The sequence below is a fragment of the Pongo abelii genome, chromosome 19 (assembly GCF_028885655.2).
Source record: "Pongo abelii isolate AG06213 chromosome 19, NHGRI_mPonAbe1-v2.0_pri, whole genome shotgun sequence".
Classification (NCBI taxonomy): domain Eukaryota; kingdom Metazoa; phylum Chordata; class Mammalia; order Primates; family Hominidae; genus Pongo; species Pongo abelii.
In genome coordinates, this window is record NC_072004.2 from 17,522,620 (window position 1) to 17,535,501 (window position 12,882).

General features: G+C 43.4%; 2 protein-coding genes across 3 annotated transcripts in view; one reads left to right on the plus strand and one right to left on the minus strand.

The window, feature by feature from the left end:
* Positions 1-1,331: 1,331 nt before the first annotated feature.
* Positions 1,332-1,897, plus strand: LOC129051141 (protein FAM106C-like; the record flags this gene model as incomplete). The annotated part of the gene is made up of 1 exon (XM_054535934.2): positions 1,332-1,897. A coding segment is annotated over one exon (540 nt), but the record flags the coding sequence as incomplete, so codon positions are not given.
* Positions 1,898-7,123: 5,226 nt separating this feature from the next.
* Positions 7,124-12,882, minus strand: part of LOC129051213 (ubiquitin carboxyl-terminal hydrolase 6-like) — a 62,567-nt gene continuing 56,808 nt past the window's right edge. For both annotated transcript variants that reach the window (XM_063718407.1, XM_063718406.1), the window contains exons 35-38: positions 11,219-11,507; positions 9,353-9,789; positions 8,589-8,681; positions 7,124-7,447 (exon numbers count right to left, since the gene is read on the minus strand). In XM_063718407.1, the coding sequence (XP_063574477.1) occupies positions 7,274-7,447; positions 8,589-8,681; positions 9,353-9,789; positions 11,219-11,507 (993 nt within the window). In that variant the 3' untranslated portion in view covers positions 7,124-7,273. The remainder of the gene's footprint in view (positions 7,448-8,588; positions 8,682-9,352; positions 9,790-11,218; positions 11,508-12,882) is intronic.

Consider the following 12,882-nt stretch of genomic DNA (forward strand, 5'->3'; position numbering starts at 1 on the left):
TCACCCGCCTTCAGAGACTTCTTGGCCCATCTTAGCTGGAAGGGATCTGTTCCAGCTCTGAGCTTTTATTTTGCTTAGCATCTACTCAGATGCCTTGACTGTGTGTGTCTCACAGTCCTACTGACTGACAAACTCCCTGGGGGCCGAGATGGCATGGATTCAGGTCTCAGATGCTCTATGGCAGCTGGGAGCATCTTACATAGGTGAAGTGCTCAGTGATGATCTGGGGTCACTATTCTCTGTAGATCAGCATGTCTGAGAGGTAGGGGCTCACAGACTGTGGAACTGGTGTAAGACCTTTGTCTTTTCCCAGCTACTAATAGGTTCTGCTTGTCATAGCCCTTCCATGATACAAAGTTAAGTCATTTTGTGTCTGACACAGGCAAAGGAAAATGACAGGCCCTTGCCTTCCTGGTCCTCAAGGGTCAGCTGTAAGATGATGTCATAAAGCCGGATCAGGTCCTGGGGCCGGGGGGAGCACTTGCTGTCATCCTCTGGATGCTGCTGCAGCAGAGCCCTGTGCAGACCTTTGGCCATGCTCTCATTATGCTTGATTGCCATTGACAGCTTGATGTAAGTCAGGTAGCTGGAATGCATCACAAGTCAGCTCAAGTTATACTCAGAGAAGCAGAGGAACTGGGAGGACTGGACTACAAGCTGGGGCCGACCCAGAGGAAGTGGGGGGGCGAGTTGGGGCAAGGCCACAACAGGGCCATTTGGCCTGGGCTTCAAGGGACCCTGTAATCCCAACTACTTGGCAGGCTGAGGCAGGAGAATCACTTGAATCTGGGAGGTGGAGGTTTCAGTGAGCCGAGATAGTGCCACTTCACTGCAGCCTGGGCGACAAGAGTGAAACTCCCGTCTCAAAAAAAAACTAAAATAGGCCGGGTGCAGTGACTCACGCCTGTAATCCCAGCACTTTGGGAGGCCCAGATGGGTGGATCACCTGAGGCTGGGAGTTCAAGATGAGCCTGACCAACATGGAGAAACCCCATCTCTACTAAAAATACAAAATTAGCTGGGCACGGTGGCTCATGCCTGTAATCCCAGCTACTCAGGAGGCTGAGGCAGGAGAATTGCTTGAACCTGAGAGGTGGAGGTTGTAGTGAGCCGGGATCGCTTCATTGCACTCCAGCCTGGGCAACAAGAGCGAAACTCCGTCTCAAAATAAATAAATAAATAAATAAATAAATAAATAAATAAAATAAATACATAAAATAAATAAATACATAAATAAAATAGATATGTATTTATGCAAACCATAGAAAAATGTTTGGCAACCATCCCAAGATACCTGATAATGTGAAATACTTTTATTACAACTGGCCTGACCTTCAAAGGCCTTCGCAGCTCCTGCCTTCCTGTTACCGTCTACTATGTTCCTCGTGCACCTTCCACTCGGCACAAGCAGGCTGCACTGCCTCCGAAACGCATCACTTGAATCCTGCCTCTGCTCCTTTGTCCATCTGAATCACCCTCTCCACATTTCTGACCCTGTAATCCTGATCTCACTTCATGAGGCCGTTTGCTTCCCTTTTGCATTTAGCTTTCCCCGGGGTACACTGTCAATAGCCTACTGTCTGATGTCATCAGTCAGCACTTCATCAGAGGCAATTATGTCTACAGAGCTTTTGGCTCATTACTGTCACTCCTCCTTACATGTGTGCATATGCATATCATCTTTCCCTAATGAGACTGGAAATAATGATTCATTCCCTGGAGCAGTGGTTTCCATAAATGACCAACTCACAGACCAGTGCAAACTGGCTGAGGAAGAGCTTACTCTGAGAAACTTATTAGAATGCAGATTCTCGGACTGCGTGGGAGAGGAGGATCTCATAAATCTGGGTGTAATAGGCACAGAACATTAGGTGTAATATGGGCAGGACTCTGGACTCAGCATATCCAACAAGCTGCTGGCTGATTCCGATGAGCCGATGAATTGCCAGGTTGGAAACTGCTGCCCCCAGAGAACCTAGCAGAGAGTTCTGTACGTGATAGGTGCTCACTCCCCTATTGTTTGGGTGTATGCCTCCTGATGATCAACTTGATCATAACATTATTGTTGTATTGTGCCTGTATTGTTTCCTTAAGTGAAGGAAGAATGCTTTTGAGTACCTAATAGGTGGCAAGCTCTGTGCCTGCTTACATACATGAACTATTCCTTTTAATAACCTTTGGAAATAAAGTGGTATTTTCATTGGGCATTAGAAATCTGAAAACTTTCATTTACAGCTGTTGCAACAGCAGAACTAGAATTTGACCTCCGACATAATGGGCTCAAAATCTATGACCTTTCTGCTCACCAGAGGGCGTGAACTGCTGGTTTGTACCTGGCTTGCAGATACCTTCTTTGGGCAGCACAATGTTCAATATTAAAAAAATTTACCAACACTTCTAAACTGGATACTTTGTGTTAATATCTGGGTTTCTGGCTTCTCTTCATGGGGGGGAAAAAAAAAGGTTTGGTGAACACTGGGGCCCACATTCCTGCAGGGCAACAGTCACATGGAGCCTTTAGATGGGCATGTGCCTAGAACACACTAGAGTCCCCATCGCTCCCCATTCTCTTACATTCTATTCCCAACTAGGTTCTTATAGGCCCGGGTTTGTGACTGTTGCACACTTATCTACTCTCTTGCTTCCCACTGCTCAGGAAGTCTGGCAAACTTAAAAGGCCTCTTTTTGTTGCTCTCTCCTGTATGGATCTCTGATCATAGAGGTGTGTGCATTTCTGACTTTGTGATTTCAATACTAAGGAAGCTGTTGGCACATTATCAAGGGAAACTGGGATCGCTGCTCCCCAACTTACACATTCTGGTGTGTCCCAGTAAAATTCTATATTCAGCCTCCAAACTAGCTGGGAAAAATGTGGCAAATCATCTACTTGCTCCAATTCAATGGTGTTTAGAAGTAAAAAGTCACTGTGAGCAGCGCCACCAAGTGGTGGAGAGACTCCATGCAGAATCGCCACCTTCAGCCAGAGAGGCTGGGAGGCCGAAGACCTCTCTCAACGCACAGGGCCGTTCAGAAACTAGAAACGAAATGCTTGCCCATCTCCCTAGGCCGCTCCTTCTGAGGCTTTTTGAGACAAGGTCTCACTGTCACCCAGGCTGGAGTGCAGTGGCACAATCGAGGCTCACTGCAACCTCAACCTTCTGGGTTCAAGCGATCCTCCCACCTCAGCCTCCTGAGTAGCTGGGGTGACTACAGGCACGGGCCATCACACCCAGCTGATTTTTTTTTTTTTTTTTTTTTTAGTAGAAATGAGGTCTCGCCATATTGCTCAGACTGGTCTTGAACCAGCCCATTTTTAGCTTTTTAAAAGACAGCCATGGCCAGCCATGGCAGCTCACACTTGTAATCACTGCACTTTGGGAAGCTGAGGTGGGCAGATAGCTTGAGCCGAGGAGTTCAAGACCAGCCTGGGCAACATGGTGAAACCCCATCTCTACAAAAAATACACAAATTAGCTGGGTGTGATGGTGCACATCTGTGGTCCCAGCTACTGGGGAGGCTGAGGTGGGAGGATTGCTTGAGCCTGGGAGGTCAAGGCTGCAGTGAGCCATGATTACCTCACTGCATTCCAGCCTGGGCAACAGAGACCCTGTCTCTATTTAAAAAAAAAAAAGAAAGAAACCTAAAAACAGACTGGCACTTAAAAGAGTTGTGCTTCATTTTTTGACTTTCTGTACTAATTTTCTGTTTGTTCCTTTCCTTAAACAAGCTGCCACTGCTGCTGATTCAACGTTTCATTTTTATATATATATATATATATATATATATATATATTTTTTTTTTTTTTTTTTGAGACAGAGTTTTGCTCTTGTTGCCCAGGCTGGAGTGCAATGGCGTGATCTCGGCTCACTGCAACCTCTGTCTCCCGGGTTCAAGCAATTCTCCTGCCTCAGCCTCCCAAGTAGCTGGGTTTACAGGCATGCACCACCATGCCCGGCTAATTTTGTATTTTTAGTAGAGACGGGGTTTCTCCATGTTGGTCAGGCTGGTCTGGAACTCTCAGCCTTAGGTGATCTGCCTGCCTTGGCATTCCAAAGTGCTGGGATTACAGGCGTAAGCCACTGGGCCTGGCCCATTTTATACATTTTTAATGTGTATTCTTGTTTTTGGAAAATGTGAACAGAGGACTATTAAACTCTTTTAGCATCAGTATAGCAAGGAGGTAAAACAACAAACAACAAAACAAACAAAAAAAACCCTTTTTGTAAAATAGGATTGAGTATCGTTGGATTGAGCACTTATCAAGCAACTGTGCCAGGCATTTGTGTCCTTCATTTAATTCTTACAAGCCTGAGTGTTCGGTATTTTAATTTTATAGGTGAACAAATAGAAGCTGAGGGTGAAGGACCTACAGCTGTCACGTTCATCTCTTCTCAACACTGCCAACTGTCCCCTTGGATCTCCCAGACAGACAAGGGACATCTCTGGTTTCTCAGTGCCCCCTAGAAACCTAGGGTCATTTCAAGGCATTATGCAAATGAGAAGCTTTCCTTCTCTTCACCTCATTTCCTGATCTGCACAAAAATGACTGTAGGACCCACTGTAGGTACCGATGTAGTCACCAATCCTCAGTTTACCACCTGCTCTCTACTTGCTTCCCTGCCATAACTTTCTAAAAGGGATGTGAGCCATGTTTAAAGTCACCTGGTCACTGGAGGGATCTTGTTCTACCCTCTGTAGTAGTACCTCTGTAGGGTAGTACCCACTGTAGGGATCTTGTTCTACATCAGTGGTTGCCAACGTTTTTGGCTCCAGGGACTGGTATTGTGGAAGACAATTTTTCCATGGACTGGGGGGATGGGGGAATGGTTTCAGGATAAAACTGTTCCACCTCAAATCATCAGGCATTAGATTCTCATAAGGAGCACACAACCTAGATTGCTAGCATGTGCAGTTCACAATAGGGTTCATTCTCCTGTGAGAATGACATGCTGCTGCTGATCTAACAGGAGGCAGAGCTCAGGTGGTAATGAGAGCAAGGGGGAGTGGCTATAAATACAGCTCACCGCTCACCTCCTGCTGTGCAGCCCGGTTCCTAACAGGCCATGGACGGTACTGGTCTGTAGCCCAGGAGTTGGGGAATCCTGCTCTACAGAGTTTCCAACCTCAGAGATGAAGCATCCCCTCTGTAAGTCAGAAAGAAATTATTCAAGTAGGAGAATTAAAACAGGATCACAGAGAGGGAGGCTGAAGAGTTTGACATTCTGTGTTTACTTGTATGAGGAAAAACAGCACATAGAGGCATCCACAGTATTTAATTCGTTTGGATAACAGTTACAGATAAACAGGTACACCCATATACAATTACCAATACTTTTTATACAGTTCATATTTCAGTACATCAACACTATTTTATTTACACTCTATTTATGTACATTAACATCTTTCTAAAGCCAGTGCATTGTCAACAAGTTTTATACAGTAATTTACAAGATGAATGTAGTTAATAGTTAATTTAATAAATTTTCAGCTAGTTCATGAATTAAAAAAATTAATTACAACCAGTATAACAAACACAGAGCAAACAACATTAGTAGATTGTGCTACCTGCTTAAATAAAACATCTGTAAAGAAATTATTTAAAATCTTCCACTTTTTAATGGGACATGTCCAGGTAGGAATGGACAGATTTTATATACTGAACATCTTGAAACTATAAAGTATGCATTTTGTCTGACTTTATTACATTAGACAATTTAGGCCACTCCTACCTACTTGCAATTATATTTTTTCTGAAAAGGATTTCAATTTAGGTAGCCATTTCAGATAACCTTTCCAAATGCTCTGAGAACTAGATATTCATAGTTACTGGCCTCAGATATCAGAACGCAAATGCTTAGTTACACTGGTAATTACTACCTATGAGGAAGAAAGGCTAGTGGAATCTGACAGTTAATGAGAATCAACTTGCAAGGTCTAAATGAATAAACAAAGCCCCAAAATAAGGTGAAACATTTCCTTCAAGTATGTATTAAAAAACTACATGAAAAAACTCTACCTGAAATAAATAATATTTATACTTTTGTTCCAGTCTTGAATAATTAGAGCAAAAACGAAGTAAACAAAGAAACATAGCTTTCAATGACTACTGTAAAATTTAAAAAAAAGGCAAATATCAAAATAAAAAAATTAGTGAACATGCAAACAAAGCAAAACTAAAGTTGACTTCCTAAAACCACCAATTTCATTAAATATACTTATGAACTCCTAATGTCTGGGACGTGTTTTGTTTGTAATTTATAGCCCTTAGAGCCACCAAATACACACAAGCAAGTTCATTTGCATGTGTTCTCTCTTTTTTAAAGTGCAAAATAAACACAGAAAAGAACAACCACTAATTGCGAAACGTGATCTAGCTCTGATGCCGCTTACTTTCCCAGAAGCTCTTGTTGAAACATGTGCACGTGAAGATGCTGCAAATATTGGCAACTGCTCCCCTTCCCTCAGCATGGGCAGGGCCAGGGGTGCAGAATACATTTCTGAGGATACTTGAAGTATCCTAAATGTAAGATGCCTCCACTGGGAGGGCCATGGTAGCTGGATTTCCCAGGATGTTTTTCTTTCTACTGGGTCTCCCTCTGGGTGGAAGGCACATAGCTCTTAAGAGAGCCTCCCTTTCAGACTGATCACTCTATGCCCCTGCCACCAATGACTGGTTGTGCCTCAAACATAAACACAACGGCAAAAACAAAAAGCAAGAAAGACAAAGAAAGGGTATGGAAACTTTAAAAAATAAATTGAAAAATCCTCGCCCGTGCCGTAAGAATCATTTGCACACCTTCATGATCTGGCTTTCTCCATCTTGTCAATATAATGGAATAAACTTCGGGAAGAAGGAGGTAGCATATCATGCCATCCCTAGACAACATTACAATTTTTTGTTTTTTACTTTGACTCCAAGGAAATCTTTAATATTTGTTATGATTATTGGTAAACTCTATACTCACTACATATTTGTTCATATCTGGACAAGCACAATTGAATTCTTATTTGGTCCCAGGTGGCTGGTGCCAAACCTTTTGTTTCCAGGCTAATGGTGGGATCTGCCTGAAAGTTCTCTATCGGACAACTTGTATGAGACTTTAAAATAAAATTATTGCTACTCTTAAAGTTAACTATTTTAATTAGAATTTGTATTCTAACAGGATAAAATAACTACATTTAGCTTGCCTTTCAGTGACACTTTTGCCAGGTACAGCTTGGCAAGGAGTCATCTCCCTCACCACCAAGCTGTCTAGCAGCCAGAGTGGTAGCTTTACTGTAACATACAGTACTTTTTGTAATCAGACTCAAAGTCTTCATCCATACTGCTTGTGTCTGCCATCTTTTTGCCATCAATCTTTGGCAGAAATTGTGCATAGTCTATCCCCTGCTGCTCATAGAAAAGAATGTAGGCAGAGTCGGTGTCAATTTCATCAGGGTGACATTCCTGAAAGGGCAAGAAAAACCTTTAACAAAAAGCCATCGCTATTATGGCTCTAAATCCTTGCCAGGAAAGGGAAGACCAACCCTCTGTAATTACTAAACCTGATTGCTTCCAATAAGCTCACTAGTTTGGCTGTCTCACACCTGCCCCTTTAAAATGAGCCCCATTATTTCCAATGTTTGCTTTGGGGAAAATATTTTGACCACAGACAAGTCAAAACAGAATGACCTAAAACCCCATCAAATTCTATTTATTTATTTTGTATGTATGTATTTATTTTTTTGAGATGGAGTCTCACTCTGTCACCAGGCTGGTGTGCACTGGTGTGATCTCAGCTCACTGCAATCTCGGCCTCCTGGGATCAAGCGGTTCTCCTGCCTCAGCCTCCTGAGTAGCTGGGACTACAGGCATGTGCCACCACGCCTGGCTAATTTTTTGTAATTTTAGTAGAGACAGGGTTTCACCATATTAGCCAGGGTGGTCTCGATCTCCTGACCTCATGATCCACCCTCCTTGGCCTCCCAAAGTGCTGGGATTACAGGCCTGAGCCACCGCACTCAGCCCAACCCCATCGAATTCTAACAGTCTAGAAGATAGGAGCTTTTTGCATTAACTAACTCCTTTTTTTTTTTTTTTTTTTTTTGAGACAGAGTCTTGCTCTGTTGCCCAGGCTGGAGTGCAGTGGTACAGTCTTGGCTCACTGCAACCTCCACCTCCCACGTTCAGGCCATTCTCCTGCCTCAGCCTCCCGAGTAGCTGGGATTACAGGCATGCGCCAACATGCCCAATTAATTTTTGTATTTTTAGTAGAGATGGGGTTTCACCATGTTGGCCAGTCTGGTCTCGAACTCCTGACATCAAGTGATCCACCTCCTAAGCCTACCTCAGCCTCCCAAAGTGCTGGGATTACAGGCATGAGCCACTGTGCCCGGTCAACTAACTCTTTATTTTTCCTCACTACTCATGTTTTCATTCCCTACTCTGCATATCACTTTTGTTCCTTTAATACTGACAGCATCTATATATTGATTCTAAAAGAAATATCTATTTCCTATTCAAGAGATAGTCCATTATTTCAACAAATGTTCCCCAGTTCTGTTGATATTCTGTTTCTAACTTTCATTCAAAGATTGAGAATGTTTACCTCACAGATGCTGTCATTGTAGCAGTACCACTTGCAGTTTGGATTTTTGGCATAAGTGACGTAATGGCCCCCACTCAGAATTCCTGAATGGCACTGTAAGAGATAAGAGAGTGGAGGTATGTTAGTAGTTAACTGTACTATGGCCAGGATATAGCACTAGGATCTGAGCAGAAGAACACTGATCATGTAAATGATCAGTAGGTGAGAAAATATTTTAGAACCCTCTAACTTTCTCTAAAACCAAAATAAGCAAAAAGCAAAATACAAAAGTCATAAGCTCCAAGTGTTGTGTGGATAAACAATCATTTTATAATGTAATTACTATTATTATTATTATTATTATTTTGAGACAGGAGCTTGCTCTATCACCCAGGCTGGGGTGCAGTCGAGTGATCACAACTCTCTAAAGACTTGACCTCCTGCGCTCAGGTGATCCTCCTGCCTCAGCCTTCCAAGTAGCTGGGACCACAGGCACATGCCACCATACGTCGCTCCATTTTAAAATTATTTGTAGAGATGGGGCCCAGGCTGGTCTCAAACTCCTGGGCTCAAGCGATCCTCCTGCCTCAGCCTTCTAAAGTGCTGGGATTACAGGTGTGAGCCACTACACCTGGGCAAACCCAGATTTCTATGTTAACTTTGTCTATCACTAAGCTCAATGCTAGGAAATAAGCAGGACCTGAAAAATACTTGCTCATGAATACATGAAGACAAGTGAACAAAACACGGACCACTCTCTGAAAACCGTACAATAAACCACTTACTGAAATTGCATATAGATTATAAATAGGCTTAATATGAGTGTCTTCTCTTTGGTCATCAGTGCTGTCTTCTTCACTGTGGTTTCCAAGCTGACCATTGCTGTAGCCATTGCCACAGCCATTGCCACATGCTTCATGCTCATAAAGGAATCCATTGGCCAAAGCTACCTCGTGGTCCTGAGGAGTGACCAGCTCTGGTTGGCTGTCCCCCTGCATATGCCCTCGGCTCAAGGCGTCAGCCAGCTCACAGATCTGCCCAGCCCCATTCTCTTTGCTGGCATCCAAGTTCTTCTTACTACTTGACAGTTTATTTTTGCTGCCAATCTGGGGCAGCCAGAGCCTCCCTTTGCTCCTCCCCAAAGTCTGTGGGCTGCTATTAGGGCTGCTGTTTTTGCTGGAGGGACAGCTGGTTCCACTTTTTCTTGATGAAGAAGGAGAACCTGTGAACAGGACAGAAGAAAAGATTCACAAATCCAAATGCCACAAAGTAAGCCAGCCCCAAATGCTAACTCTGAGGTTAGCTTCACAACTGTACACACAAAGGTAAAGACAGGGGAGTCGTGACTGGCTACCCTTTAGTTCCTATTATGTAGCCAGTAAGTTAGCCAGTAAGTTACATTTTTGTCTTCTTCAATGCCGAGTCCCTATAAGCAACAATGTCCTGAAAATGTAAAGTACATTATAGGGACTCAGAAAATAGCAGAAAGATGATTTATGTCAGATTCAGTTGAAAAAAATCTAACTATTAGAGTAAGGAGTTCTCCAAATACATATTCCTCCCCTTTGTAAAATTAGACAAAAAATGTGACCACCATTTACTGAGAACTTCCTATTGTTAGGCATGGTACTGGGAATTTCTTGCTGTCCATTGTTACCTCTATGACTCACAAAAATCCTGTAAGGCTTTAAACTTTTTGGTTATAGCCTCTTACCCCTACCCCCTTTTATACATTTAAAAATTATTGATAATCTTTAGAACTTTTATGTGAATTTTATTTATCAATATTTTCTGTATTAGAAACTAAACTGAGGCATGAAAAAGTACAATACATTAGCACAGACTTCACTGTCAAAGTGACGATATTCTTCCATGTCATGTTGTCTCTTACACCATTGTACATCTGTGAGAGAATGAAAGTGAAAAGGCACATATTGTCTTAGTATTTTTATGAAAATAGTTTTGGGCCAGGCACAGTGGGTCACACCTGTAATCCCAGCACTTTAGGAGGCTGAAGCAGGAGGTTCACTTGGGTGCAGGAGTTCAAGCCCAGCCTGGGAAACATGGTGAAGCACCATCTCTACAAAAAATGCAAAAATTAGCCAGGTGCAGTGGTGCGTGCCTGTAGTCCCAGCTACTCAGGAGGCTGAGGTGGGAGGATTGATTGACCTCAGGAGGTCGAGGCTGCAGTGAGCGGTCATCTGTGTTGCACCACTTCACTCCAGCCTGGGTGACAGAGGGAGACCCTGTCTCAAAAAAATAAAAAATAAAATAAATAAATAAAAAAAGAGTTTTGATCCTCTAGACCCCCTGAAAGATGGGGAACCTCAGAACTTTCACTATAAGGGGACAAGACAGCAGCTACCATTTCTGTTTACCATACATCAGGCACTGTGTGAAGTGCTTTACTCTCCATGTGTCAAACTCTCAACTCTGTAAACCTGGCATTATCTCCATTTTACAGATGAGAAAATAGATTCAGGGAGGCTGAATCTCTTGCTAAAACTTACATAGCTTAAATACAGATAGGTCTGATTCCAGATAGGTTCCTTCCACTCAACCAACCTGATGTTCCAGAACAGAAGACAGAGGAACATATGTAGCCTACAGGAGTCCCAAGAAAGCAACTGCATAAGGCCCCCAGGCCTCACCTTTTGGGCTGCTGCTGATGTTAGCGCTGAGTGAGGATGGGCTTTTGCTCAGGAGCATGTCCTCTTCCCCAGCCGAACTCTGTGCATCCACTTTCTTCACCTCTCTTGCCAGAATCCTGGGCTTGGAGAGCTCATCCCCCTGGTGTGTGAATGGTTTATGCTGGCAGAGAGCTGGGTCTTGTGATACCAAAAAAGCACTCGGGTCAAAACTTTCCCGAGGAAATTTGACAATTTTCTGTGATTTTATCCACTGATCATTTACAAATTGAAATCGCTTAAGGTGAATAATCTGGAGAAGCAAAGGTAGAAAACATCGCATTAAAGCATTCTGAAGATACAAAATTTACATGGAAAAAACAAGTCAAATACATGTGAATGTTTGGGAGTATATAACAGAACATTTACTCTTCATTATTTTTTAAAGACTTCAAAAATATGGTTTCATAAAGGCCTCTACAGAGGCCCCAGTGCACTGGTGTGCTTGTGCACACACACTCAACTCAGCAGTGTGGCACAGCCACATGACTGCACAGTGGGTATTGCCTCCAGGCTCAGTTGCTCTTCTAGAGTCCACAAAGGGCTAGCCTAAGCTTCCACTCTCCACAGAGCCAGAAGTTCAACCTCTCCTGAAGTTCAAATTCACCACGTTGTACCCCTTGTGGCAGTTCTCACATCACACTGAATTGCAGTTACTGGGCTACATGACTGCTCTGCTTGTTTTATTTGATGATTATATGAAAATATATACTTGTTAAAATTCATCAAACTGGATATTAAAAATCTATGCTTTTAATTGTATGTTAATTATACCTCAGTTTTTTTAAAAGGTCTCCCCCTCGGCCAGGTGTGGTGGCTCACCCCTGTAATCCCCACACTTTGGGAGGCCGAGGCGGGTGGATCACGAGGTCAGGAGATCGAGACCATCCTGGCTAACACAGTGAATCCTCATCTCTACCAAAAAATAAAAATAAAAAACACCTAAAAAATTAGCCAGGTGTGGTGGTAGGCACCTGTAGTCCGAGCTACTCCAGAGGCTAAGGCAGGAGAATGGTGTGAACCCGGGAGGTGGGGCTTGCAGTGAACTGAGATCTTGCCACTGCACTCCAGCCTGGGTGACAGAGCGAGACTCCATCTCAAAAAAAAAGGTCTCCCCCTCCCCATCACCCACCTTGTCCCCAAGCCTGCCCCTTCCCTCTAGTTCCTATCTGTGGAGCTAGCTGACAACCAGTGTTATTAATTTCTTGTGCATCATTCCCTAGGAAGCTGTTCTGGTCTAAGAAAAACCTACATTCAGCTTCACAGAGTTGTGTGACAGAGACATGAATGGAATAAGAAAATACAGCTGGGCACGGTGGCTCATGCCTGTAATTCCAGCACTTTGGGAGGCCAAGGTGGGTGGATCACCTGAGGTCAGGAATTCGAGACCAGCCTGGCCAACATGGTGAAACCCCATCTCTACTAAAAGTACAAAAATTAGCCGGGTGGTAGTGGTGCGCGCCTGTAATCTCAGCTACTCAGGAGACTGAGGCAAGAGAATCACTTGAGCCTGAGAGGTGGAGGTTGCGGTGAGCTGAGATTACAACACTGCACTACAGCCTGGGTGACACAGTGAGACCCTGTCTCAAAAAAACAAAAAAAGAAAATACATATAAATATCTGATTAA